This window comes from Callithrix jacchus, chromosome 2 (assembly GCF_049354715.1).
Source record: "Callithrix jacchus isolate 240 chromosome 2, calJac240_pri, whole genome shotgun sequence".
Classification (NCBI taxonomy): domain Eukaryota; kingdom Metazoa; phylum Chordata; class Mammalia; order Primates; family Cebidae; genus Callithrix; species Callithrix jacchus.
This window is the reverse complement of record NC_133503.1, coordinates 127,692,589-127,720,038: the sequence shown is the minus strand read 5'-3', so window position 1 is coordinate 127,720,038 and position 27,450 is coordinate 127,692,589. Positions and strand designations below refer to the sequence as shown.

The following is a 27,450-nucleotide window of genomic DNA, read 5'->3' as shown; positions in this document are numbered from 1 at the left end:
TTGAGATTACTTTATGAAAAACAATTCACTGAAGTGGAACTGGAGTATGCTATAACAGTTTATTTCTCTTGGAATTAACTGAAACTGTTTCTGGTTTTAAAATTTGCTAATACCAAGGTACTATTCTATGTAACATGACTTATTTACATAGTTACCATACAACAGTTGGTATTTCATGCAGTGACATTACTTCATTGCAAACAGTTATTTTAGTACTGCAATAGTTCAACAATTTTGTCTGGCTACATATGTAGTTAGAGCTTTTAAAAAAGTTAAAAATTCACGATGTGGTATTATAATCATAATTTGTACTAATTTTTTCTGAAATCAATTTATTAACATTGTAGGCCTTATAAAGTACTGCTACTCTCTTTTCATTATATAAAGCAGATAATTCATCAGATTAATCATTCTGTAATATAGATAGCCTTGTACACATATGTTGTAGGAACTAAAGAAAGAATGTTCAAGTGAATTTCAAGTTTTCGTGTAGCATTCTACAGAAACTTTCTGAGTACATTTCATATATTCCTTATATTAGTTTAGTCTAGATTCAGAGTTTGAAATCTGAACTTTTATTGCTATTAACTCCCTCCTGAGACTTCTGTATTAACTGACATAATGCATGAAACATAGTAAATACTTAATAAACGTTACTTAGTGTAAATGTTACCTCGTGGTGGTGGTGGTGGTAGTAGTAGAAAAACATTATGGTATAATTTTTAAATTTTTCTTGTATCTCATTCCAGTAACAGCTCCTTACATTCAATGCTATTGAAACTGAAATGATAAAGATCTTTACATCCCATAATAGGAATATTTGGGAAAAAAATTAAATATATATGTATTTGAAAAGTGAAAATATGAATGGATGAATAACTGTTACTAATAAACTTTTATAAATAAACTATTAGTAATTCAAGTTATTTCGACCATGGTAAATGCTAATTAAAATTGGAGACTGGATTCAGTGGCTCACACCTGTAATCCCAGCACTTTGGGAGGCCTAGGTTGGATGATTGCTTGAGGTCCAGGAGTTTGATTTTTTTTGTTTTTTTCTGAGTCATTCTTGCTCTGTCGCCAATTCTGAAGTGCAGTGGTATCATTTCAGTTCTGTGCAACCTCCGCCTCCTGGGTTCAAGTGATTTTGCTGCCTCAGCCTCCTGAGTAACTGGGACTACAGGCACATGCCACTATGCCTGGTTCATTTTTGTGTTTTGAGTAGAGAAAGGGTTTTGCCATGTTGGCCAGGCTGGTCTCGAACTCTTGATCTCAAGTGTTCTGCCTGCCTTGGCTTCCCAAAGTGCTAGGATTATAGGCATGAGTTACTGTGCCCCACTGAGGCCAGGAATTTGAAATCAGACTGGCCAACACAATGAAACTCCTTCTCTACAGAGATAATGAGCCAAGTGTGGTGGTATACTCCTGTAGTCCTAGCTACTTGGGAAGCTGAGGCAGGAGGATTGCTTGAGCCCAAGAATTCTGAGTTAGAGTGAGCTATGATTCCACCACTGTATTCCAGCCTGGGTGACAGAGTGAGACCCTGTCTCTACAGAATAATAATAATAATAAAATAAGATAAAATCACATTAATTATGTCAGTAATAGCTACCCCTATCTTGGTTATTGATTAGTGTAAGTTATAATCTATACCAAACATTCCAAACCTTTGGCCAGTGTTTGTTATGGTTGTAAGTTAGACATAATTTATTCACTCTTTTATCAACTGACAAATATGTTTTGGTTGCTAAGGATATGCTGATTAAGAAGTTAAATATCTTTCATGGGAGCTTCTGATTGTGGGTAGATGTTAGGAAGACAGAAAAATATGTAAATAAAAGAATAGTCAAAGTAATTTTAGTGAAAATTGTTGTGAATACTTGGTGAAAAATAAAGGTGCCACCTCTTATGTACCCATGAAACTTAAAAATAAAATTTAAAAGATTGAGCAAGGTGCTATGATTGTGCAGTGTAGGGGCTATAGAAGGCTTATCTGAACTTTTTAGAAGTAATTTTAAGATAAAATAGGCATATAAAATATTGGATTTTTTTTTTTTTTTTTTAAGACAGAGTCTCACTCTGTCACTGAGGCTGGAGTGTAGTGGCATGATCTTGGCTCACTGCAACCTCCACCTTTCAGCCTCAAGCAATCCTTCCACCTCAACCTTCTGAGTAGCTGGGACTTCAGGTGCCTGCCACCACACCTGTCTAATTTTTCTATTTTTTAAAGAGTTGGTGTTTCACCACATTGGCCAGGTTGTTCTCAAGCTCCAGAGCTCAAGACATCTGCCTGCCTCAGCCTTCCAAAGTGCTGGGATTACAGGCATGAGCCACCATGCCTGGGAAATAATTTTTGATACCAGTTAATGAAGTTGCGTCATAATCTATTTTTAGATAAAATTATTAAAGTATTTTTTCTTAATATTAATAAATTAAAGCAGTAATATTAGCATATATGATAGGCATGATAAACGTTTTAAATCAGTAAATTACCCCCCTATCAATTTTCTATTTGTAATTGCCTTTAAATGTTATTTCCATAAAAGGACTTAAATGCTAAATATGCTGTTTTTCATATTATCTATAAATTGATTTTTTTTTTAGTTTGAAATGGCCTTTAATGTACATTTCAGTAAAAATAGACAAAATGTGTACAAAAGCATTGACTTTAAAATGAGAATAAGGATAAGAAATAAGGAAGAGGAAAGCTTCTGCCTCAGAAAAGCTTTAGTTTTAGAATAAGCCTTAATTTTTAGTACCTAATAGAAGGAGGATTGATTACATTGCTCCCAAGATCAATTAAGTAGTAAAGCTGTAACATTATTAGTTTGTTCATCCGATACCTTTAATACCTTTTTTTTTTTTTTTGCGGGGGGGAGGGATATTCTCTAAAAATATATCAAGCTTGGGTCTCATTATATGAAGGGCATTGAGAAACACAATTACGAAGCCATTTCTGCATGTAGGTTTCTTTATATTGAGACTCAATTCATTGAAATTCCAGGATAAAAGTAATTCTAATAGGGTCAGAGTGATGTGATTTAATTATGTAGCATATAAATTTGTTCAGTGTTGTACCAAAATGAGAAAAGAGAGCATGAAGATTCCTGTTGGAATGGAGGACTATAGATGTTTCAGGAAAATGGATCATGGGCTTCGAAGTGGGTAGTTGGGAGAGATAAAGCTTGAGAGGTGAGCAGGTTCTGAGGAAGAAAATCCCTGTGGGCCAGGAAGTCTTTAGAATCCTAAGCCAGGATTGACATAATCAGATTTACACTTTAAAAATCACTTTGATACATGTAGAGAATGAAACAAGTCACTAGAAGAGTGTGGGAGCCTAGTTGGAAGGCTGTCACAGTAATCTAAATGGCATGCTTTGGGGATTAGAACTAAGATAGGTGTAATTGAGATTGAGATAAGGGGGACGGAGTGGAGAGCTATTTCAGAAGTAGGATTGATAGAAACTGGTGATTGAATGGATGGGGGAGATAAGGAAGAAGAAAAAGCAAAATCAAGGAGGATGCTCCAGATTTTAAATTGGATTACTAGATGGGTAGAGGTTTTGGTTACTAGAGGTAAAACAGGTTTGGTTTTTTTTGGAAATGGATGTGTTTAGTTTTAGATTTGGTAAATTTGAGGACCTTTTGAGACATTCAATTGGAGACAGCTATAGAAAGGTTAGTATATGGATATGAAGGTCAGAATACTGATCTGGACTAGAGATACAGACTTGGAATTCATCAGCATATTGTTGGTGGGTGAGATCTCATGATCTCAAACTTGAGATCACTCAGGAAGAGAAAGGGGAGAAAGAAGAGGAGTTGAGAATAAGAATGTAGTCAGCCATCACAGGACTGGCACTAAAGAGTACTACACAAAGGACACTGATTCAATGTGGTAAGGGATATAGGATGAAAACCAGGAAAGTGTGGTGTCAGAAGCTAAGGCAGTGCAAGCAAATAAAAACCGTGACATGTCTGTTGGTTTTTAAAACAAAGGACACTGATGACATTGGTAGAAAGGAGTTCAGTGGAGAATATAGAAAGGGGAGAAGGAAGGCACTAGTAAAAGGAGATTAAGGGAGATTTAAAAAATGTGAAACATTTGAATTAGTTTAAACATTAAAAGGACAAATATAATGAAGTATTAGAGTTTGCAAATGCTGGAGAAAGAATAATTGACATCAGAGTTTTTGATGTGGTTTTCATGACCTGGTCTTGGGTTACTTCTCCAGCCATATCATTTGCTATTTCCCTTCTCAATTCCTATTTCTCAGTTATATTTTTTTTTTCAGTGATTCAAATGTGTAACATTCACTGTCACCTCTGAGGCTTTGCATGTGCTACTCCAGCCCAAAGTACTCCTTCTCTACTCGTTATTCCCCTTGTGTGGCTAGCTCTTATTTAGCCTTCAGGTCTCAGCTTGATAACGGTTTACTCCACCAGAATAGATTGACCTGTCATGTACTACTACAGCACTTGGCATTTCTCATGGTAACAGTCATCAAGCTTTAATGTAATTAGTGATTTGATTATCCATATCTCCTTCTGGATAATGTGTCATGAAGAGAAGAAACATTTTTTACCATTTTCACAATGTCTGTTATTTCTCTTCCCAAATGTCTAACAAGTAACATATTCTTACGTATGTGTTGAATGAAGATGTGAAAAATGAATGGGATTGCTAAAGAGTCAAAGCGAATTCTATCTAGAGTAAAGTTGGAGAAATTATTCCTCCAATGTAATAAGAGCATCTCTCTCTCTCTCTCTCCCCTTCCCTCCCTCTCCCTCTCTCTTTTAATATGAAGCAAAGACATGAGAGTGGTGGAAATATACTTGGTTTTATCTTTGAAAAAGCTAGGGGTGGGGTTTGCCAGGGAAGTATATTATGGAAGTGCAGGGTTTCACAGAATCCGGTGGGATTAAGTAGAGCTGTGAATACCTGGCATCAACTTTAACTTCTTGTTATTCATTCTTGATGTTACTCTATCAACAGTGAATGTTCTGTAGCCATAGCAAATAGCCTAAAAGTAGAACTAGTTTACCTTATCTCAAACCTATTTGTTTTTATTTTAATTTTTATCTTATCAAAGTTATATATGCAAGATAATTTAAAAAGTCAAATAGTTTCTGCAAATCTTATAATGAAAAACTGGCAGTCCTGTACCAATTCATCCCTGTCTCTGATTGTACTTTAAACTTTTATTTTTTCAAATTCTGTTTATCTCTAAACTTCTAAATAGCTTCCTTGTTCCATTTCCTTTTTTTCAATTTTAGATATTATCTATTATATTTTTATTACAGAAGATGAGTAATTTTCTTAATTTATTATCACCTCCAACAGACCTTCTCAGTCTTCCCTTAATTTCTAATATAGTTATAGCTTAATTTTTTATATTTTAATTTTTAATTATATTAACATTGAGTATTTTATTATGACTCTTTAAATATTATCAGCACTAGAGATATATAGAGAACATTTCATTTCTTGAAAAACATTCTAGAGTTTTTAAAAAACATGTATCAGTTTTTTGTGTATCAATCTCTAATTTATATCCAAATTCTCTGACAGATGTATTAGTCTTTTATCGGTACTTAGACATGGTATTAAATGCATCAATTCCTTTTTTATGTATGTGATGCATTTATTGTGGGATTCTCTGTCCTTGTTACTTTAGAGTGACATATCTTTAAGCCATCTGCATGCCTGTTTTCTGAGCTCTCCTTTCACTATTGGTATTAGGCAAGGTTCAATCAGGAAACTAAACTGTACTACATACTTCAGTAAAGATTTAATATAGGGAAATATCAGGAGAATTGAAATAGCCAAAAGGGAACACAGGTTAGCCAGAGATTAATGATTACAGGAACAGGCTACCACATCAAAGCAATGGGAACAAAAAGTGAAAAATTTGGCATTACCAGAACCAATGAACTTACAGGAGATGTCCGGTGGAGCACAAACTTGGACCTCTTAATAAGGGAGTGCTGCCTGGCTGTTGGTGCTTAGTCAGCAATACAGCGGAAGTGCCTGTAGTGCTAGGGTATGGACTGCTGAAGAGGGTTTGCTGCCTATCGATATCGCTGAGGTTTGCAATATGGCAATTCTAGGAGAGCCAAAACAACTAGGAAGTTGAAGCAAAATGCCATTGCTGAAGCAATGCTGATAGATATATGTTAAAAAAGTAAAAAAACTCCCTTCCCCCAAACAGTAATAAAACCTTTGTTTTCTCATCCTTCTTTCTAATCTCCTCTAGTGTATCCTGTTGCCAGAATAGAAGGGAAACCAGGTGACATTAATGAGCAGAGTATAGAATGGTCGCTGTGGACTTCGAGATAACTGCACAATCCACAGCTACTCAGCACATTTAATACCTTCCTGTGTGTATTTGAGCTTCCATACAAAACAGCAAAAACAGTTTTCTGCTTCTGCTTAACAGGATCCAACTGTTTTTTCTTCAAGTGAAAATGCTCTCCTGCTCACTCACTTAAATAAATATATACTATCTAACTCTTGGTGTATTAATTTATCTTCTAATTCAGGAAACCTCCCCCACCAAAACCAAACATCTAAATATTGTGTAATTTAAAGTCTAATTTATTAAATTAACTGTCACCAAAAATCTTTATATAAAACAATACAGGGAAAAGAAGGAGGACAGAAGAATTTAGGTAATCTGTACAAATGCCTTCACCATTGTTTTAAAGATTCTGCTTTTCTTTCTTTCGTACTGAATTCCAGTATTTTTTACCCCATGTTGTAGTGTTTGAATGTTTGTATCTCTCCAAATTCATATGTTGAAAGTTAATTCCTCTTATCTTAATGCAATGGTATTAACAGGTGTTGCTCTTGGGAGGTGATTCTGTGCTGAGGGACAGGCCCTAATGAATGGGATTAGTGCTCTTGTAAAAGATGCCTGAGCGATGCTGTTAGCTTGTTGTTTCTCCTGCCAAGTGTGAATGCAGGGAGAAGCTGCTCTATGAGGAACAAACCCTCTCCAGATGCCAAATGTGCTGATCCCTTGATCTTAAACTTCTTAGCTTCTAGAACTGTGAGCAATAAATTCTGTTGTTTATAGAAACCCAGTCTAAGGTATCTAGTTATCAGAGCCTGAGCAGACTAAGACACATCTCTTCCCTTTTCTTCATTTATTTTGTCACAGTAATGGAACATATCCGCAAGTAGCTTCTTATTTGAATATGTCTTTATCATTTTAAAGGCATTAATTCATTGACTTCTGGTATCTAGCACTGTTATACAAATCCAGCACCATTCTAATCCATTATCATTTATTTGTATCCTATTTTATTGCTCTGAAAGCTTTTAGAATCCTCTTTTTTTCCCCCTAAAGTCTTCCAAAAATTACTGATGTTATATCGTGATATGAATCTTCTTTTAATCCAGTGTGCTAGGTTCTTAGGGGATCCATGTTTAAATATTTTTCAATTTATGTAGTTACTTTTCTTTTATATCTTTTAAAATTCTGTCTCCTATAACTCTACGGTGTCGATTTTAAGCTTCCTCTATTGATCCCCTAATTGTCTTACATTTTGTCTCCTATTTTTCAATTATTTGTGTGTGTGTGTATGTGTGTGTATATGTATGTATGGCACATCAAGCCTGTAAGAATGGTTTCTACCTAAGCTCTAGAAGTCATTATGTGGACTAGAGCATATCCTCTCAGGAAAAGCCATGTAAACATGGATCCAATCCTATTTGAGTATCTGACACTTTCTGTGTGCTTTGGTTTTTTTTGCAGTCTCTTGAAATAGTTTTTTGGCTGTCGATTTTTGTTTTGTTTGGTCTAAAGTATATAATTATTATCTTTACGAGGGTTAGTCTTACTTTGCCATTACCTGAGCTGAAACTACCTCAATGTTAACTTTTAATTTTTTCTTTTTTTGGGGGGGAAGAAAATTCAATTAAATGCATGGTTGCCATCTATCATAATCCCTAGTTTCTCCTAGTCTCATTAAAAATAGAAGTTAAAAAGATGGCAAAAGATGGTAAAAAGCTGCTAATTACCTTATAGGCAATTTTCTTATTAAAAAAACACCTTGAAGATTTTAAAATGTTTTTTACATCAATAATTTGTTTCATCTTGTCTCTAGGTAAATAAGATTATACAGCAAAGTAAATATTATAAGGTTTTCACAGGAATATTTTATTTGAAGTATAATTTTAGAAATTTGGCATTAAATCATAAGTAAAGTTTTTAAAATTTTTTAATAAATAATTTTGAATGAAAAAATTTGGCAGAATTTTTAATCCATTATTTAGAAAGACAGTTATTAAGGTTTGGAAAAGTTTTTACAAATAATAAACAAAACAAAATTGACATACTAAAATTTGATGTTTCATTATTTTATTTAAATTAGGAATTTAAAAATGCTTGGTATTTTTATGATTTTTTTTAAAAGATCACTAGCTTTGAGTTTATTCATTTATGGTAAATGATAATGGCATATAGTTAACATAGTAAGTTTTTATAAAAATTTTTTAATGTTAGTATATTAATGCCTTTTAACCAGTCATACTATTTCATCAAATAAGTGCAGGTCAGTGATTTGTGCAGGGGGAGGGGTCATGAAGATTGACTTAAATATCTGACATTTTTAAATGAGAAGGAGCTAGAATTTTATAATCAGGAAAAAAAAATACTGTTTTAATTTAATTTTCCTGGAGAATGTTATAAGAGACCTAATAGTTACTAAACAGAGAAAGCTGGTTTAAATTCAGAAAAAAATTACTCATAATAATTTACACTATGTTCTATTAAGTTACAGTTTCTAAGTATCCCATAGCATGATATTTTATCATATTATAACTTTGGGCCAGTGTTTGCTTACTCACTGTTTCTATGAGCAACAGAATCTATGCAACAGCAAATAGTGATCCTAGCCCCAGTTAGATTTTTCTCTTTCATAGGCACTGTGGAATGCTACTGTGTTAAAGTAATCAACTATTTTAAAAAGACAAATCAAATTTAAACTGACTCAAGAGAGTGTAGTTTTTTGTACCCTTAGATGTTATTTTGTTTTGGTTTCTTTGCAAAATCCTTTACCAATATCTTCAGATATTGTTCACAAGTCTCCTATGGGATAAATCATTACTTTGAATACAAAGGTTACAGTTTCTTGTTCAGGATCCCACTACAAATAGACGTCAATGCTGGGATTCTAAGTAGAGATTTCTAAGGTTCCCATATACTACAATTGTTTTGATACGACCAAGGGATAAAAAGAATAATAAAAGACTGAGTAGGTACTTAAGCGTTTATATTTCTACTTGCTGATTACTTAATAGTGTTATATCCTACTGTATAGGAAGTCTGATCCAAAAGTAAACAATGGAAAACATAACCAAAGGACATAAATATGGGACATCTTGATTAGATGAAAAACGAAATTGTCCTAAATGGGGGAAAATCAATATTACTTTATAATTCATTTTGGAAAAAAATTAATTCCTTTCACAATAATTTGAAAATTAGTATAGTTTCAAACCACATATTCAGCATTTTTTTTTAAAAAACCACTATAGGTATGATTGTCATACAATAAAAAACTGTATGTATTTTATTTCTGTAAGTTAATTAGTTTGTTGATAAGTATACTCATGTGAAACTAGCATTTTTTTTTAAGTTGCTGCATTTTGTTTATTTTGGCTTGGATTTGTCTGAGATTCATAGTGAAAATTTCATGGGACGTTCTTGGTAAAACTAGATGATGAATGTTTAAAAAAAGGATTATGAGATGGAGTTTATAATTGTTTATAATAAAACAGAGTATAAAGCTATAATAATTAAAAAATGCTGTTGGTAAATGGATAGAAACTAATGAGACTGAATAGCAGGCTCAAGAATGTACTTAAATATACATAAATACTTCATTTCTAATAATGTTATTTCAGATGAGTAAGGAGAGAATAGATTGCTAAATAACTGGTGAAGAAACATTGGTTATCAGATATTTGGAGAGAGAAATTTAAAAGTGAAAATATAGGTGAATAATTACTTTCTTTGATAGGCAAAGAACTTAAAAGGAAATTATTTTTATATTTAACTACATTAAAATGTAAATACTCCACAAGTAATATTGCCAAACTAGAAAAATACTTGCAACATATATGACAAAGTATTAATTCACTTCATTGACAAACAATTTCTGAACTCCTACGCTGAGCATAGAGCTTTTACTTGGTGTGGGGAAAGGAAACAAACATTTACAAATTAGATAATTTAGATAATCACAACTTTTATGAAGATTATAAAATATTATTTCTCAATCCTTGTACTATTAACATTTCTTTTTAGGACTGTTGGGAAAATTCTAGAATGATTAGATCCTAGTTAAAGAATCCAAGGAAAAATCTAAAGAAAAGTAATATTGAGCAGACAATTGAATAAAGTAAAGGAGAAAGCCATGTGGATTTTAGGGAGAACATTCTGGGAAGGATCTGCAAAGACCCTCTGTTAGGGTTTTGTTACAGGTGAAACAAAGTACCACACATTTGGTGATTTCCTTGTTCCATCCAGTTCCTAGAGGCTTTCAGCATTCCTTATCTTATGTCTACATCACTCCCAGTTTCTGCCTTGTTCACACATCACCTTCTTACGGTGATTTCCTGTCTTTCTCTTATAAGGACCCTTGTGATTACATTGGACCCACCTGGCTAATTCATGATTCTCTCTCTCCCCATCTCAAGATCTTTAAGCTAATCACATCCTTAAAGTCCTTTTTGCCATATAAGATAATATTCACAAGTTCTGGAGATTACAACACATACATGTGGGAGGGAGGCTACTATTCAGCCTCCCACAGACCCTGATTCAGTGTGTTCATTTTCAATTGCTAATGTAACTTAGTGCCCCCAAACACCATAAATTTACCAAAGATAACATAAGTATATATTTTGGTTCTGTGGGATAAAAGTTCAATATAGGTCTCACCTACCAAAAATCAAAGTGTCTGTAGGTATGTGTTCCTTTCTGGAGGCTCTTGCCTTGTCTTTCCCTGATTCTAGAAACCACATACATTTTTGACTCATGACCCACTTTTTCCATTTTTAATGGTAGCAATCGTCATCTCCATGTGTGTATCTTCACCACTTGTCCCTCTGACTGCAGCCAGAAACGTTTCTCTTATTTTAAGTATTTACATGAGTACATGGCGCTCGCCCAGATAATAATGAAGGATAATCTTTTATCTCAAAGACTGTAACATTAATCATATCTACAAAGTTCCACTTTGCTATGGAAGGTAACATTCCAAGTTTCAAGACTTAGATTGTAGACATCTTTGGGGGAACATCATTCTGTCTACCACATTCAGGAATATTTTGACCTATTCAAGCATAGAAAGAAGGCAAGTGGCTAGGGCACAGCAAAGGTAGGGAGAATGGTGAGAGATGAGATTGGCATATATTTCAAGAGAGAATAGGATGTAATAAATTGAAGAAATAGATCGATATTATTCTACAGAAGTTTCTGGGATGAAGAAAAGAATGAGATGATAGATTCTATATCTGTACTGTCCAGTACAGCAACCACTAGCTACATGGGGCTATTGAACACTAAAATGTGACTTGTGTGACTGAGGAACTCACTTTTTTATTTAATTAAATTTAAAGAGTCACATGTGACTAGTGATTACTGTGTTGACCAGGACAAACAATAGATACATTTTTGGAGACATTTTGCTGTGACAGAAGCAGAAAAATAGACAATAGCAAGACGGAGGGATATGGGATTAAGAGTGTTTTTTGTTTTGCTTAGATTGGTAAAATTAAAGCATATTTATATTCATTATGCATTATTGAGTAACACATTACCACAAATTTAGCAGCTTAAAACCATAACCATTTATTATTTCACTGTTTCTGTGGGTCAGGAGTCCAGGTATGGCATTGCTAGGACTCATCTGACAGCCACAATTAAGGTGTTGTCCAGGGGCTGTGGTCTCATCTCAGGGTGAAGGATCTGCCTTCAGGCTCAGTGGGTTCTGGCACAGTGGACTTCATTGAAGCCTGTTGGACTGAGGGCTTCAGTTTCTTGCTGGCTATGATGATTAATTTTATATTTTAGCTTTTCAGGGCTATGGTTCCCAGATATGTGGTCAAACATTTTGGATGTTTTTGTGAAGGTGTTTTTGGATGACATTAACATTCAAATCCATAAGTTTAAGTAAAGAAGATTGCTCTCTGTGTTAGTGCATTCTTGTATCATCATATAGAAATTCCTGAGAATGGGTACTTTATAAAGAAAAGAGGTTTAATTGGCTGATGGCTCTGCAGGCTGTCAGGAAGCATGGTGTCAGTGTCTGTTCCTGCTGAGAGCCTCAGGAAGCTTCCTATCATGGCAGAAGATGATGGAGAACTGGCATGTCACATGGCCAGAGTGGGAGGAAAGGGAGAGAGAAGGGGGAGGTCTCAGATCCCTTTAAACAAGCAGATCTCATGTGAACTGAATGAGAGGAGGCCCCACCTAGAGATACAGATTTAACAGTTTTCAGTTTATATTTAATAATGAAAGCTGTGATTGTGAATAACCCTATCAACCTCTATAGAGGTATAAATAAGAAGAGGGTCAAGAAATTATTCCAGGCAACATTACTGTTTTACATCCAGGTAGATGATAGAGAAGCATACTGAGAAGATATGACTAGATAGCTGTGATGAGATCTGGAAGAGTGTCAGGGAATCTAAGAATCTGTATAGAAAGAATACAAATTTGTTTTTCTTCATCAGCACTTCATGACAAAAAGAAAGTAGCAGGCAAATAATAGGCAACCCCTGCCCCTCCCTCTGGCCAATCCAGGTATTTATTGTAGGAAAAGCCTTCCAGGTGGTTTAGTCCACATACAGTATAATATTTCATTTTTAATTGTAATACCTAATTAGGCCAGGATATATACCCTAAATGTAACTATATTTATGAACCAAAAGACTCATCATCTCTATTTAAGACAATAATGGTGGTGTGAATATTTATAGCCCTTCAATGTAAAGTAACTTCTGAGATTTCTATACTATGTAGACTTTTGTGGGGTTTTTTTGCTCTCAAGAATTCTCTGATTCCCACTGTGACTATTGCAGTTGTTAAGACCTAAATAAAAATTCTTAGATGACACACTCAAAATATTAAATCATATAACATAGCCTTAAAATGCTTATAATTTTTATAGCACTATAATTACAATGTATCATACTTTTGACCCTTAGATTATTGCATTTTGATTTTAAGAACCTGTAAAATCCAAAATACATGGAGCCTTCCTTAATTATATGATCAGCTTGAGATGTATAAGCATTTTTTATGAGTTCTAAGAAATTTGGGCAATAATATATTGTAGTTGGAAAGATGAGATTAGTAGTTTTACAAATTTAGTTTTCTTATCTCTTTAGAAGGAGTCCTTATCAGTATCCTTTTCTCATTTCCAGTTCCGTTTTAAGATCAGTGTGACCACTTGTCAACTGAGATATGTTACTGTCCTTTTAGGAGGTGCATTTGTGATGTTCTTTATTTAAATCTAAAACAAATGTTTCAGGCTGGACACGGTGGCTCACATCTCTAATCCCAGCACTTTAGGAGGCTGAGGTGGGCAGATCACTTGAGGTCAGGAATTCGAGACCAGTCTGGCCAAAGGGTTATACTCTGTCTCTACTAAAAATACAAAAATTAGTCAGGCATGATGGCAGGCACCGGTAATCCCAGCTACCCTGGAGGCTGAGGCAGGAGAATCACTTAAACCCAGGAGGCAGAGTTTGCAGTGAGCAGAGATCATGCCAATGCACTCCAGCCTGGGTGACAGAGCAAGAAGCTCTCTGAAAAATATAAAATAAAATAAAAAATAAACATTTCAGAAAGTCACTAAACCAAAGAGTTTAGGATGTAAAGTCTTAGGACACATGTAGTTGATTCAAAACTACAACAAAAGGTTGATCAACTTGTAGTTGATGTTGAATGTAGTAACTAGGTCAAGGTAATACAGTTCCGTCATTTTTTTTTTTAACATATCTTGATCAATTTCCTATATTACTAGAATTTTACAACTATATATCACAACTATATGTATACAACTGTGTATATATCTACAATAGACATATTCTAAATCATAAACTGTAATGGATAGACTACTGTTTTTAGTATACATATATCTAGATACAGCTAAACTAAATTTAAAAGCACTTACTCAAAAAAAAAAAAAAAAAGAGAGAGATTCTGTCTGGCCATTATTCACCTAGTAATCACATCAAGATAGCTTTATTTTTCCTTTTCATTTGTTCCATATCTTGGTTCCCAGGATAGTAATGAAGATTAATTCTGAAAGTTTATTTAGTCTACTTTGATAATATATTGAAACCAAAACCCTATAGTGGATATGTTTTAAACAGAATATCAAATCACACCTTGATAATCTCCTCTCCTTAGAAACACTTAGAATGGCCACAAATAACTCTTTAGGTATTAATGTTACTCACAGTATTTATTTTGTATGCTTTATTGATACTGTATATTGCTTTATTTATGTGGCCATTTAAAAGATCCTGAAAACTGAGTATATAGCCATACTTCTTTAAAAAACATAGGTTGAATTATTTTCAAATCTGTATATCATGATAGTATCAAGGCTATTAAGCAATTTTTAACTGTAATTTTTGTTTAAATTAAACTAATCAATAAATAACACTGTCATGTCTTTAAACAGCTTGAAATATTTCTTAATTTGGACAGAATCACTGCTTGAATTCCTTACCTATCCCATTATAGTTATAGTTTCTTCATAATGAGGATTATTCCTATAAATAATCTAAATTTTATCAAACATAAATATTAAGATGATAGAGTCCAATGTAGTCTGATATGGTTTGGCTGTATTCCCACCCAAATCTCATATTGGATTGTAACTGCCACGATTCCTATGTGTCCTGAGAGGAACCCAATGGGAAGTGATTGAATTATGGGGGCAGGTCTTTCCTGCACTGTTCTCGTGATAGTGAATGAATCTCATGAGATCTGATGGTTTTAAAAATGGGAGTTTTCCTGCATAAGCTCTCTTTTTGCCTTCTGCCATCCATGTAAGATGTAATTTGCTCCTCCTTCTCTTCCACCATGATTGTGAGGCTTCCCCAGCCATGTGGAACTGTAAGTTCATTAAACCTCTTTTTCTTCCCAGTCTGAGGTATGTCTTTATTAGCAGCATGAAAATAGACTAATACATAGGCTAACTTAGTTAAAAAGAAGTTGGCCTGGGCTTTGAGGTGATGGTAAGGGAATATGGCATTTAATCTTGGGCTTGAAGGATTGAAAGAAAGATATCCAGAATAAACAACCCCTGGCTAAAGAAAATGCATGAGTTTTCTGAAATGGATAACTTTTAATGAGGATTAAATTTAAAAAGCTAAAAATATTTATTCTTCAATTAGAATAACCATTAAGAGTCAACTAATGCAACCTACTATGATTATCAATATTTTAAAAGTTAATTTTTCTTAACTTTTTTACATACAGAAATGCAGACATGGCTTAAACTCTTAGCAGATTATAGATTTACTGAGGTTCTTAATGTAGATCTGTGTACTCTGAATTATGAATAAAAAATTAAGAACTAACTTCAAAAACACTCTTAATTTTGTCTGTTACTAATAGAAGAGACATGCTCTCAAAATGTCTTTAATATGTGGTTTCTGACTTTGCTCTACCAATTGAAATCATGGTTTTATATTATAGTTTATTTAGAAGTGACAGAACTAACAAATAAAGAACAGCTGTGACAATAACCTTATAGTGAACTAGAAACTGCAGTAAAAAATTTAAAAATTGACACAACAATACAATATAGCTTTTGTGCTAATTTGCTGCTTTAAAATGATGCTGTGGCACAGAATAAAGCTGAACAGGATGTACAGATAGAACACAGAAATATTTTATACTTCTCAATTTATTAATCCTGATAGGAGGCCCATATTGAAGTTCAGTGCATCTAGGCATGTGGCCCCCTTGCATCTGTAATAATGTGCACAGGCTAGAAGAGCAGCAGTGAGGGTGAAAGAGGGCCTCCCGCTCCTGGCTGTGAACCATGTGGATACAGGCCAAATGCTCATACTATTGAGGATTGTAAAAAAAATTAATTTGAGTATTTTAAGTAAAATCATTTTCTTAGATTAAATTTCTAGATACTTTTAGTTTATTTTTATTGTTTAGAATAACAAATGTCCTTACCTGTTGAAGGACCAGAAACTGGTGACAATAATTAGAAAATAGTTATAATAAGAATAGTTGTGTACATTTAAAAAGAAATAATATTTTGTGTTTATGTTACACTGAGTAGCTACAGAAAGATCTAAGGTGGTTTTGGAATTTCTCATCAGTATGTTTGACATTTTGAAAGAAGTCGTTCGTTATTAGTGATTTAAAATTAGTCCTTTCTTTGTCGTCTGAGATAGAAGTATAGATAAACTTGTGTTTATCTCTTCATTTGTATTTTACTGATTATTCGGGATTAAAGTATGGGATGAATTCTTTATACTTTTGGCATTTTCAGACTTTTCAAGTGTTAAAAAAACTTTTTCTTTCTAAAAATGTTCACCTTCCTCAAAGCTACCTGACAATTGCAATAATGAAAGAATACAAAACCACTTTGTGGATTTATGTTTTGCCTAAAATAAAATAAGCTTATTTCTTTCTCCTGCTTTGTATAAACCCAAAACAATAATATTCTAAGGGTGACTTTTCTTTCCCCCCATTTTTTTTTTTTTTTTTGTGACCGAGTCTTGTTCTATTATCCAGGCTGGAGTTCTGTAGCATGATCGCAGCTCATTGCAACCTGTGCCTCCCAGTTCAAGTGATCCTTGTGCCTCAGCCTCCCAAGTAACTGGGTGTACAGGCTTGTGCCACCATACCTGGCTAATATTTGTATTTTTAGTAGAGAGGGTTTAACCATGTTGGCTAGGCAGGTTTGGAACTCCTGACCTCAGGTGATCAAAATCCCACCAAAGTGCTGGGATTACAGGCATGAATCACTGTGCCAGGCTAGGTGACATTTTTCTTTAACTTTGTGTCTATAATTTCCTTTCAATTTATTTATTCTTTATGTAGGTAAAATTTTCTTATTTAAGCTTATATACCTCTTAAATGGGCTCATATTTCATTGCATGAGGAAAATGCAACTGCTTTTTCAAATTGTATAAATACAGTTTCACAGTGGATGTCTACTTAGTGAAGTCTGCTTTTTTAAAATAAATTGTCTAACAAAGATTTGTCTCAGTATTCTCAACCACTGTTAAATATTTTTTAATCTGTATCATATTTATAGAAATATTTTTTTACAAGCATCACCTTTTGGAAATGTCCCTATCAGATAAATAGCATAATAGAAACTCACGATCCAGGAGGCAAAAACAAAACCCCAAAACAAAAATAAAAAAATTCTCATGTTACTCTTCTGCCACTGACTCAGTGCAACTAGCATCTTTCTTTGGAACTATGTGTAGGTTCTGAACCTAATTCTTTCTCTGCTTTTTGTCTAGTTGGGATACTGTCTTACCAAGAAACAGCACAAGAACATAGCATAGTAGGATCTTGACTTTACCCCTTCAATAGCTTGAATACCTACTCTTAACCTGATTTTTCTAATCTATAATATGGATGTGATAATAGTTCCCTTATGGTAAATATTTATCCTAGTTTATACACTTGAGTTATACTTTAACCAAAAGATGTGGTAACTGAATAATAATCATAATAATTTATCTGTTATAATAATTTTAATTTTAAGGACAATTATAATTATTATTACTAATCATTGTGTTTCAACCTCCTTATCAGCCAAATGGGAAATACCTGTGTTCCCTTCAGAATTCCATAAGTGTAACTTAAACCATTATAGTATTTTATTTTAAAGTGTACCTTAGTAGAGAAATTAAGGTATTTTTAAGAGTCTTGCGTTTATTCAAAAGTACCAAAGCTTGACACTTCACTTTATTATTAGCAATTTATAGGAATAAATTATTGTCTTTAGATAAAGGGGTAATTACTGTGTAGTTACTAGTTTCTTAAAACTCCACCTTTCTTTTAGCTGTAACAAAATTTTGAGCTTTCTCCAATAAATAAGCTTTCTCAGCTATTCCATTTTAACATTTGTATGAGCAGAAACAAGAGTTAAAAAAATTCTCATATAGAATTCCTTTTCTTATTATGAGCAGACTTGAAATTAGGCTTCAGCAAACAGATGGTAGTATGCTTATACAGTATTTATGTTGCTTTCTTTTCTACTAGGAGATGGGAGAGTAGTACAAAAATTATTCTGGGGCTCTATGATGATTTATATGATAAAGTAAGAAACTTTAGGTAGTAGCTCAGTTCTGTTGCTCACTGTGTGTATATCTAGTAAATGAATTGTATTTAAATATTTCTTACACTTCTGTCTTCTCAGAAAAAATTGGGTATGTTTAAAACTAGGCTGCTAAATCTTGATATTTTCCCAAAATTAACCATGTTTTTCTTTCATTTTAGTTCAGACTTGGTTCCTTCAATCTAGAGAAAGTTGAAAACCCCGCTGAAGTCATTAGAGAACTTATTTGTTATTGCTTGGACACCATCGCAGAAAATCAAGCCAAAAATGAGCACCTGCAGAAAGAAAATGAAAGGCTTCTGAGAGATTGGACTGATGTTCAAGGACGGTATGTACACAGTTTGCTTGTGTTATAAAAATGCGGAGCCCTCTTTATATTGTTATAGCTTTAAGTTAATGATTTCTAAATTTCCAGTATATGTAGAATAGCATATAGTTCGTATAGAATTTGTCATTGTTTACCTGTGCTGAATATGATTATACCAAATTATTAGTCACTATTGTATATTATAGGAGTACATTAACACTTTAATGTCATTAGTATGTGGTGGCACCAGCAAACTTATAAACAATAAGGAGTAATTTGCCATTGAAGATCAAAACCCATTAATACTAATAAAAAATTTAGGTAGTAAATAGTTATAAAACTTCAGCTCAAATTATAGGATTAATAATGAATTAAAAAGAGACATGAAATAAAACAAGCATAATTGATTTCTTATCAATCAGTGAGTGGCACCTATTTCAAATGGTATGTGTTTTGGCTCCTAATAGAGACATTTCTCTTGATTTATTGAAAATTCATACTATAAGCATTTTTAAAGGATGAGCAAATTGTGGCTACTGTATAAAACATTTGGAAGCCTTTTATTTTACTGGCTTTGCCTCTTACTTTCTAAATAACGAAGAAAAAAATAATGTATTTTTTAAATTATGAACTTTCTCAACTAAATCCTAATCTAGGCTAGCCCAATGTGTAACCTTTATTACTCTATTATATATAAGATGTTTGAAGGAAATAAAATGCATGCTTTGAACACTCATATCCTCACTGAGTCCTATATAATATGTATATGTTTGTATGCACACACACATATATAGTGAGAAAGAAAATGATGTCTGAAATAATTACATGGAATATATAATAATGATAATAATTATTAGTATATCCAGTAGATTTTTAAAATCTTTTGCTTAAACCAATAACTCTAAAGCATGGGAACAGTTATCCAACACAGGGTCTTTTTAGTGCAACCATTGTGATTGCTGTATATGGACATTTGTGAATATATGCGGGAGTATATGAAAAATGGTGAAGGTTTTACCACTATTAATGTATGTATGTGAAAATGAGGCTGACTAAAAGAGATTATTTTTCTGTACATTAAGTTATATTTTTTAACTAATGCAAAACATGTAAAATTAAGTTCCTAACACCTAGTCTTATTTGGCTTTCATGTATTAAGAAAGTAGTTATCTTGTTCTCTCTTAGAGCTAAATTAATTTTTATCTCCAATTATATATATATTATACATATAAATAATATAAAAACAAGACCAAATCCAATTTGTGCGTTAGGAAATTATACAGAAAAAGTTAATTTTTCTTTTTAACTACTGTTTATTCACGAATAAAGATTAATTCAATGTCAGAGTATGAATCGGTATCTGATATCTGTACTACAAAGCATTTCTTGGGTCTATATCTGTAACTTAGGTGTATTTTTCTATTTAATACGTGAAATAAATCAAATTAAAGGACATGTGCTATGGTTGTGATAAGCCATTATATTTAAAACTCAAAATGCCCTCAGGATGATAGAAAATTTGATCCACAAATTGCCTACAAAAATTCAGACTTGGTACTTGGTACTTGAACAAATTGCTTTAAAATGTCTGCCAGAGGTTGAAGGAGGTATTAGCTCATCAGTATTCAGCACCACTCCCATAGAATTGAAAGCAGCAGGGAACGAAGATGAGGAATTACAGACAAATGCACCCTTTGCTGTAAAACAGTGCATACGAGGGGCACATATTGTATGTGGCTCACAGATGCTTGATTTGCTGTTTCTGGACTATCCAGCAAGTGCTTTTGTCTTGTGGCAAGAGATTTCCTGTTTGATCAAAAGCACAGCCATGTACCCTGTCACCTGCCTTATTACAATCCAGCTATGTTTTTGATCATTCTGTTTCAGATGTCTTCTTCAGGGTCTTAAGATGTGTGCCATTGGGGTGGCCCAATGTACTGAGAGGAAAGGGAGTCCACTCCAGAGAATTCTAGTCTCTTGATTTTGTTCCAGATCTTAGATTAGTAGCTTTAAATATTTCCCAGATTTGGTTTTCTGTCCTTTCAGAGGACAAAGGTCACTTTAAGGAGCTGTAACTACATCTTCATCATGGCCAAGCAGCAGTTTCTTAGTATTCCCTCACTAGAGCCTTCGCATGCTGGAAGGGTTTTACAGCTCTCTTTTCCATAAGGCAGTAGTTATAATTAAGTGTCTTTAGGGATATTAGAAGTAGGACATGAGTGTATTGAATTAGGTAACTGGGGACATAGAAAGTAGAGAATCATTAGAGTTGGGGCCGTTATGTTAAGCCTTGCAATAGTTAGTTTGGGGGAACCTTCTGATTATTCTTGTGTCAGTGTTATTGATTCATGATCCAAACATTTCTTTTCTTTTTCCTTTTTTTTTTCTGAGACAGAGTCTTGTTCTGCCACCCAGGCTAAAGTGCAGTAGTACACTGACTCACTGCAACCTCCACCTTCCTGGTCCAAGCAATCCTTCTGCCTCAGCCTCTTGAGTAGCATGTGCCACCACACCTGGCTAAGTTTTGTGTTTTTAGTAGATATGGGATTTCACCATGTTGGTCAGGCTGGTCTCGAACTCCTGAGCTCGTGATCCTCCCTCAGCCTCCCAAAGTGCTGGGATTACAGGCATGAACCACTGCACCTGGCCCCAAACATTTCTTCCATATTATATATGAAGGGATGGGAGAGTGGTGTTAAAATAGTGGGGAAGGATACAATGTAAGGGATGGGAATTCCCCTGGAAACGATGGTAGATGGGTCTGAGATACATTTACTACATGATAGGATATTGTATGAGCATAACATAGTTGTGTACATGTGTTTATTAATGTGGAAAATGTTTACGATATGTTAAGGTGAGACATGTGCATCACCACAAATATAAACAATATCCCATTGTTTGCAAAAAAAATTTATGTAGAGAATATCTATATAAATTAAATGAAGAAAATTAAACATTAGTAGTATATATCTGGAATTGTAGACTATATTTTCCTTGAATTTTGGGGGTATTTTTTGTATACGGTTTAGTATTTAAGTATGTATCACTGTTATAATCAGAAACAACTAAAAAGCCAATGTCATTTGGGATGATGGTGGAGAATAAACAAGGCTTGAGTGAGAAATGAGAAATTAGAGCATAAGTAAAAAGCTTATGTGAGCTTTAATTCATAGAATTTTAACATGTATGTTTGCTGTTATTTTATTTACCACTTAATAATTGTGTTCTTGGCTCCATTTTGAACAAGTGGCATCAATGGGTTAAGTTTGTACAGTTGAGATAAAGGAGGAAACGTTTAAATTGTGTATGTGAATCCTTAGGTTACTGGCTATATTTATTTCATGGATTTTCTGCTTCATTACAAATTAAAACTCTCAAGTTCCATATTACTGAATAGGTCTTTTGTTTGCACTCAGACCTCTACTTAGAAATTATCTGGCTTTATTCTGAGTTATAGTTATTAAACCCATAATTGGAGGCAGTTTTCAGTGAATTGGGTTGACACTCACAGAATCATCAGAATAGAAGACCTTGAAGGCTCTTCTACTTGCATCTCTCCACCTTCACGATAGAATCACATTATATCCAGATGAATTCAGTCTGATTTTTAAAGACCTCAAGAGATATCTTCATCTCCCCTTGGTAGCCTGTTAAAGTGTTTAAGAACTGTCACAGTCAGAAAATTCTTCCTTCCATCTATGGGTAACCTGAATCCCTCATGGTATAGTTGAAGGCCATTTCCTCTTGTTCTCTTGTCAGAAAGGATGAGGAGCAGCTGTTCACCATCTTATTCAGTACTTAAGGGCTTATTAAATCTGTTTACCACTGCCTGCTTTTCTAGTTCTTTTTAGCTTTCTTTGTACTTCCAACTCTATTCAGACTTTCTTTTGCTGTACAACCCTGACCTGGGCCAGATATAATTTTGGCCAGAACTGATTATTAGTTTAAGGATTACTGCACTGTTTCTAAGTACTGTATGTTCACATTTATGTATCTATTATTTTATTTTCGGCTATCATTTAATCTATTATTTCATTTTGGTGTTATTTCTGCATGAAATTGTTTTGTTTTTCCTCCTATTTTGTCATTGTTTTGACATCTTTCTTAGATTGTTCCCTCACCCAGAGATATTTTATTTTGAATATTCAATATTTTTGTATCCTTTTTTTAAAAAAAATACTATTTTTTTTGTCCAAGGTTGTAGATACCTTAGTCCTAGGTTACTAATTAAATTTCACATTATTTTTCTATTGTCCTACTTATTGTAGAAAGGATGAAGTGTCATTAGACCTTCCTTGTTTGATGTTATTCATGATTTCGTTTGAATTTGAGATTTGCCTGGATGTGATCCTTGTGAAAATTAAGGGTGGTCAGTATCCACAAGAAGTTGGCCTGGACCATTGATTTCTCTATTGATCCAAGGAGGTGGAACAAGTCCATTGAGTTCCTGCAGGCCAATGTATAACAGCTGTATGAGTACTACTGGAAGCTCACCCTCCCTCTGTAGGAACAAACCCTCAGCCTCCAAGAAGGGAGACAGCTATTTTGAAGAACTCAAATTGGCCATCAAGCTGACAGGACAGGTAATGTTCATATGGAATATCTGTAAGAAGGAGAAAGCCAGAGTCATCACCAAAGAGGAAGAGAACTTCAAGACTGCCACGTGAATACCTGGCTCTTTGGACTATGGGCAAAAAGGACCAAGGAAGCTGCAGAACAGGCTATTGAAAAGATAAAAAATAAAGCACCCTTGAGGCCTTGTAATAAATCAGCAGTAAAGCTGGGAAAACAAACCAAAAAGATGTCCATATTATTTCACTCATTTTATTTATTTGTCTAATAAGAACCTACCAAACATCTGTCAAATGCCAAACAGTATGCTTGGGACTGAGGATAAAGTGGTCAATAAAACACACTTGCTCTCTGCTTTCCTGGAGTTCACAGCCTTGGCAAAGACTATGCTGTAAGAATTTGCTGAAATTGCTTCCAGAGAATATATTGCCATGTTTTCCTTTTCATCCTTTAAGAGGCTCTAATTCTTTGCATCTCTAGATAGGTAGATTGTTGAAAGTTTAAAGGCATGTGTATGAAAGGTGTCTAATTTGGACATTTTTGTTTCTAATTTCACTGAAATATTTATGTGTGTCTGTATATTCACTGAAATACATATGTGTGTTTATGCACAATATAAAAATACCAGAATACCTGTATGGAACAACAATGTAAATAAGTATTATAAAACAACATTAAAAAGAATACATATAATAATTGGTATTTGAATCTATAAAATAGGGATTTATTCATCATATATGTGTATGCACATAATAAGTATATACAACCTCAGTTATTTTGGTTTTTTACTTTATATCTCTCTTGGGAGCTTAAAAGAAATACAATCCCTTGTTAGCTCATTTGAGTAATGTAGGACAAATTTTAAACAATAGAGAATTTTATATGTTTTGTCTTACATATCTAAATTTGAAGATGTGTAGTGTTTTACATTTGCAGTTTTATTAATCTCTCCTTGGATATATCAAATAGAATACTTTCACTGTATATGTGTATTACATTTCTATATGTATTTGTATGTGTGTGGTGCAAGCTTATAAATATATAACTGAATTAGTCATGTTCTTGTTGTGGAGCAGTGCACTGTCTAGTAGAGCAGTCAAATTAGCAATATTGACTTATCGCAAAACAGGATTGTACTTGCTATTATAGTAATATTAACAAAGTACTGAGGAAACATAGGCTTTATTAACTCTTGTTTGAAATTTATCCTGTAAAAACATTCTTTTGTAAATAAACCATAAATATGAACAAATTATTGCCTCTAAGGCATTTTGGTTTCTAAAGCCTTATTTGTATCAGTTTTCAATTTTGATCCTTATCTCAGTACATAAATTACATTAATAACCAATAATTTCTAATTGTGTATTTAACTATCTTTATAAAATATTTAAGTCGGTGAAAGCATATGTGAAAATAATCTTTAATTGTATTTTCCTTGAAAAGTTTTCTTGAAATCTTATTAGACTGAATTATGTTAATGCTAAGCAGAACTACATGACTAATTTGTTTACTTGTTTACTTTTTTAGATTTGAAAAATGTGTGAGTGCTAAGGAAGCTTTGGAGACTGATCTTTATAAGCGGTTTATTCTGGTGTTGAATGAGAAGAAAACAAAAATCAGAAGTTTACATAATAAATTATTAAATGGAGCTCAAGAACCAGAAAAGGACATCAAATTTGAAGGGTATTTTGGCTATGTTGTTTTTGGATGACAGATGCATAAATTTAAGTGGAATTTCTTCCCAAAGTTAGTGAACATTAGATGCCAACTTTTTAGCGGTAGGAGATTATTTGGTAGTCTGGATGAGGATGCTCAGGCTGTTAGATAGAGGTGCTGTGGGCTAGAGAGTTCTCAGCATGCTCTCTCCATGTCTGCTCAACTGTCTCACCTACACTTAAATTTAAAAAACTGACATGAGGCTTATTAAAGTATTAATTCTTAGACATTAGTTAAAAATATTAATTAAAAAAATCTTTCATCCGCAGAACTACAAAGTTGGACACATATTTGTAATCTTGATGTCTAAGCAATGGTTAACTTTAGAATCAAGTGGCTAATATTAAATTCCAGGGAGCGTTTTATCTGATTAGAGTTTGGTTATCAGTCTTATTCTTCTTTCAAGTTTCCTCTGAGAGTAGACATGTCCTTGATTTTTATGGAAGAATCATTGACAAATGGCTGATATGACTTTGGACAGTTATAACTTTTGTATGCATTAGCAAATACAAGTTAGGGTCTATTGCTCTGAATCTTAGTAAAAATACAGAATTACCAGTGACATAGTGTTAAAATAATTTGATTTCGGCTAGTCTTAGTACAGGTACTGTTCTTGCAATCATACCTATTAGTTTATGGCTTTGGACAAGTTACTTTATTGTCATAAAACATACCCGTCTTAAGGTTTTGCAGAGATCAAATGAGATGCGGAACTGCTCTGAGATTAGTAAAATGTTAAATACTCTGTGACCCACAGAGATAATTTGGTAGAAAAAGTATTTTTATAGAAGAATAGAAACTGATTTAATATTAATTTTAATGAGTACTAAATTCAGATTAAAATTAGGTAAAAGAGAAACTTGTTTTTGGGAGTTAATATATAGGTTTTAAAATGCTTTCATCTAAATCATATATATTTTCAATATGTTTGTTTAATTAGAATCTTTTTCCAGGAATATTTTCTATAATTACTGATAAATTTGCTGCCTAGCATGGGGTAAGCTCATGATTTATGATTCTACCTTCCTTTGTTTCTAGGGAAGCTACAATCCATTCTGAAATGACTGCTGACCGAGATCCAGTCTATGATGAAAGTACTGATGAAGAAAGTGAAAACCAGCCTGATTGCTCTGGGTTGGCTTCTGGTAAGAGATACACATTTGTCTCCTTTGTTGAATATCTCACTTGGGCTTATTATTCTAATGACAAGAAACCATAATGAAAAAATGTTGTGAAAAACCTTATTCTATGAAAATCTTTAGCATTTTTATTTTAAAACTGCAATTTTTAATGTTAAAATTTAATATTTTTTATAAAATGCAGCAACTCATTAGCACACCAATATGAGCAAGCATTGATATACATATACTCCAAAGCATACTATTCCTGGTTAAATATAACCAGGAATAAGCATAAGCAATGAAGAAGATAACCTTTATGCTAAATATTATCAGCTTGAAGCTAGTTGCCTTTAACATTTGAGATCTTAGGTAGCTAAAGCCATGAATAGGCCACTGGAGCAGAGTCATTCAGAATGCTCTAATTTATACTGAAGTTGAGATATTCTTTCACTCTTCAGAAAAGGATTGCAACAAGTGAGATGTAATAGAGGAAAAGAGAAGGGGAAAAATGGCAGTTTGGTTCAAATACCTATGACTTACTCAGTCTTTTGGATCAAGTTCTCAGCAAGTGTTTAAACCCATGAGTTATTTTTTTTTACTGTTTTATAGATTTCCTAGTGGCAGTGGAAACAGGAGCCTCTGAACTCATTTTATACTTCGAGAGCTTTTACCTAAACCCAATACTATAAAAATAAATGTTTGATTTATTTATTTAGAAAATGTTTCTGAGTTCCAATTATGTGCCAGAAACTTTGCTATGCACTAGAAAACAAAACACAAAAATCTGTGCCATCCTGGAGTTTTGTTTTAATTTTTTAAATTTTTGAGATGGAGTTTCACTCTTGTTGCCCAGGCTGGAGTGCAATGGCATGATCCTGGCTCACCACAACCTCTGCCTCCCAGTCTCAAGCGATTCTCCTGCCTTAACCTCCCAAGTAGCTGGGATTACAGGCATGCGCCACCACACCTGACTAATTTTCTATTTTTAGTAGAGATGGAGTTTCTCCATGTTGGTCAGGCTGGTCTCAAACTCCCAATCTCAGGCGATCCACCTGCTTTGGCCTCCCATAGTGCTGGGATTACAGGCATGAGCCATGGCTCCTGGCCCATTGTGGAGTTTAAATTGTAGTCAGGGAAACAGTTAAGATGAATAAATAAAAAATATGTTAGGTTGATAAGTGCTAAAGAGAAAAATACAACAGAGAAAGATGATAGAAAGGCCAGGGTGAGAATAAGGTTGAGGGTTGATTTTAGCCAGGCTATCAGAAAAGGCCTCAGTGAGAAGATGAAGGTTACAAGGCTATCTTGGGGAAGAGCATGCCAAGCAGAAAACAAAACCAAAAAAACCTTCAGTACAAAGTTCCCGATGGTGTTTAAG

At 33.7% G+C, this 27,450-nt stretch overlaps 1 protein-coding gene across 2 annotated transcripts in view; it reads left to right on the top strand.

Moving 5' to 3' along the window:
* Nucleotides 1-27,450, top strand: part of XRCC4 (X-ray repair cross complementing 4) — a 271,368-nt gene that overhangs the window by 93,813 nt on the left and 150,105 nt on the right. For both annotated transcript variants that reach the window (XM_008991862.5, NM_001267765.1), the window contains 3 exon segments: nucleotides 18,515-18,681; nucleotides 24,763-24,918; nucleotides 25,990-26,096. In XM_008991862.5, the coding sequence (XP_008990110.1) occupies nucleotides 18,515-18,681; nucleotides 24,763-24,918; nucleotides 25,990-26,096 (430 nt within the window).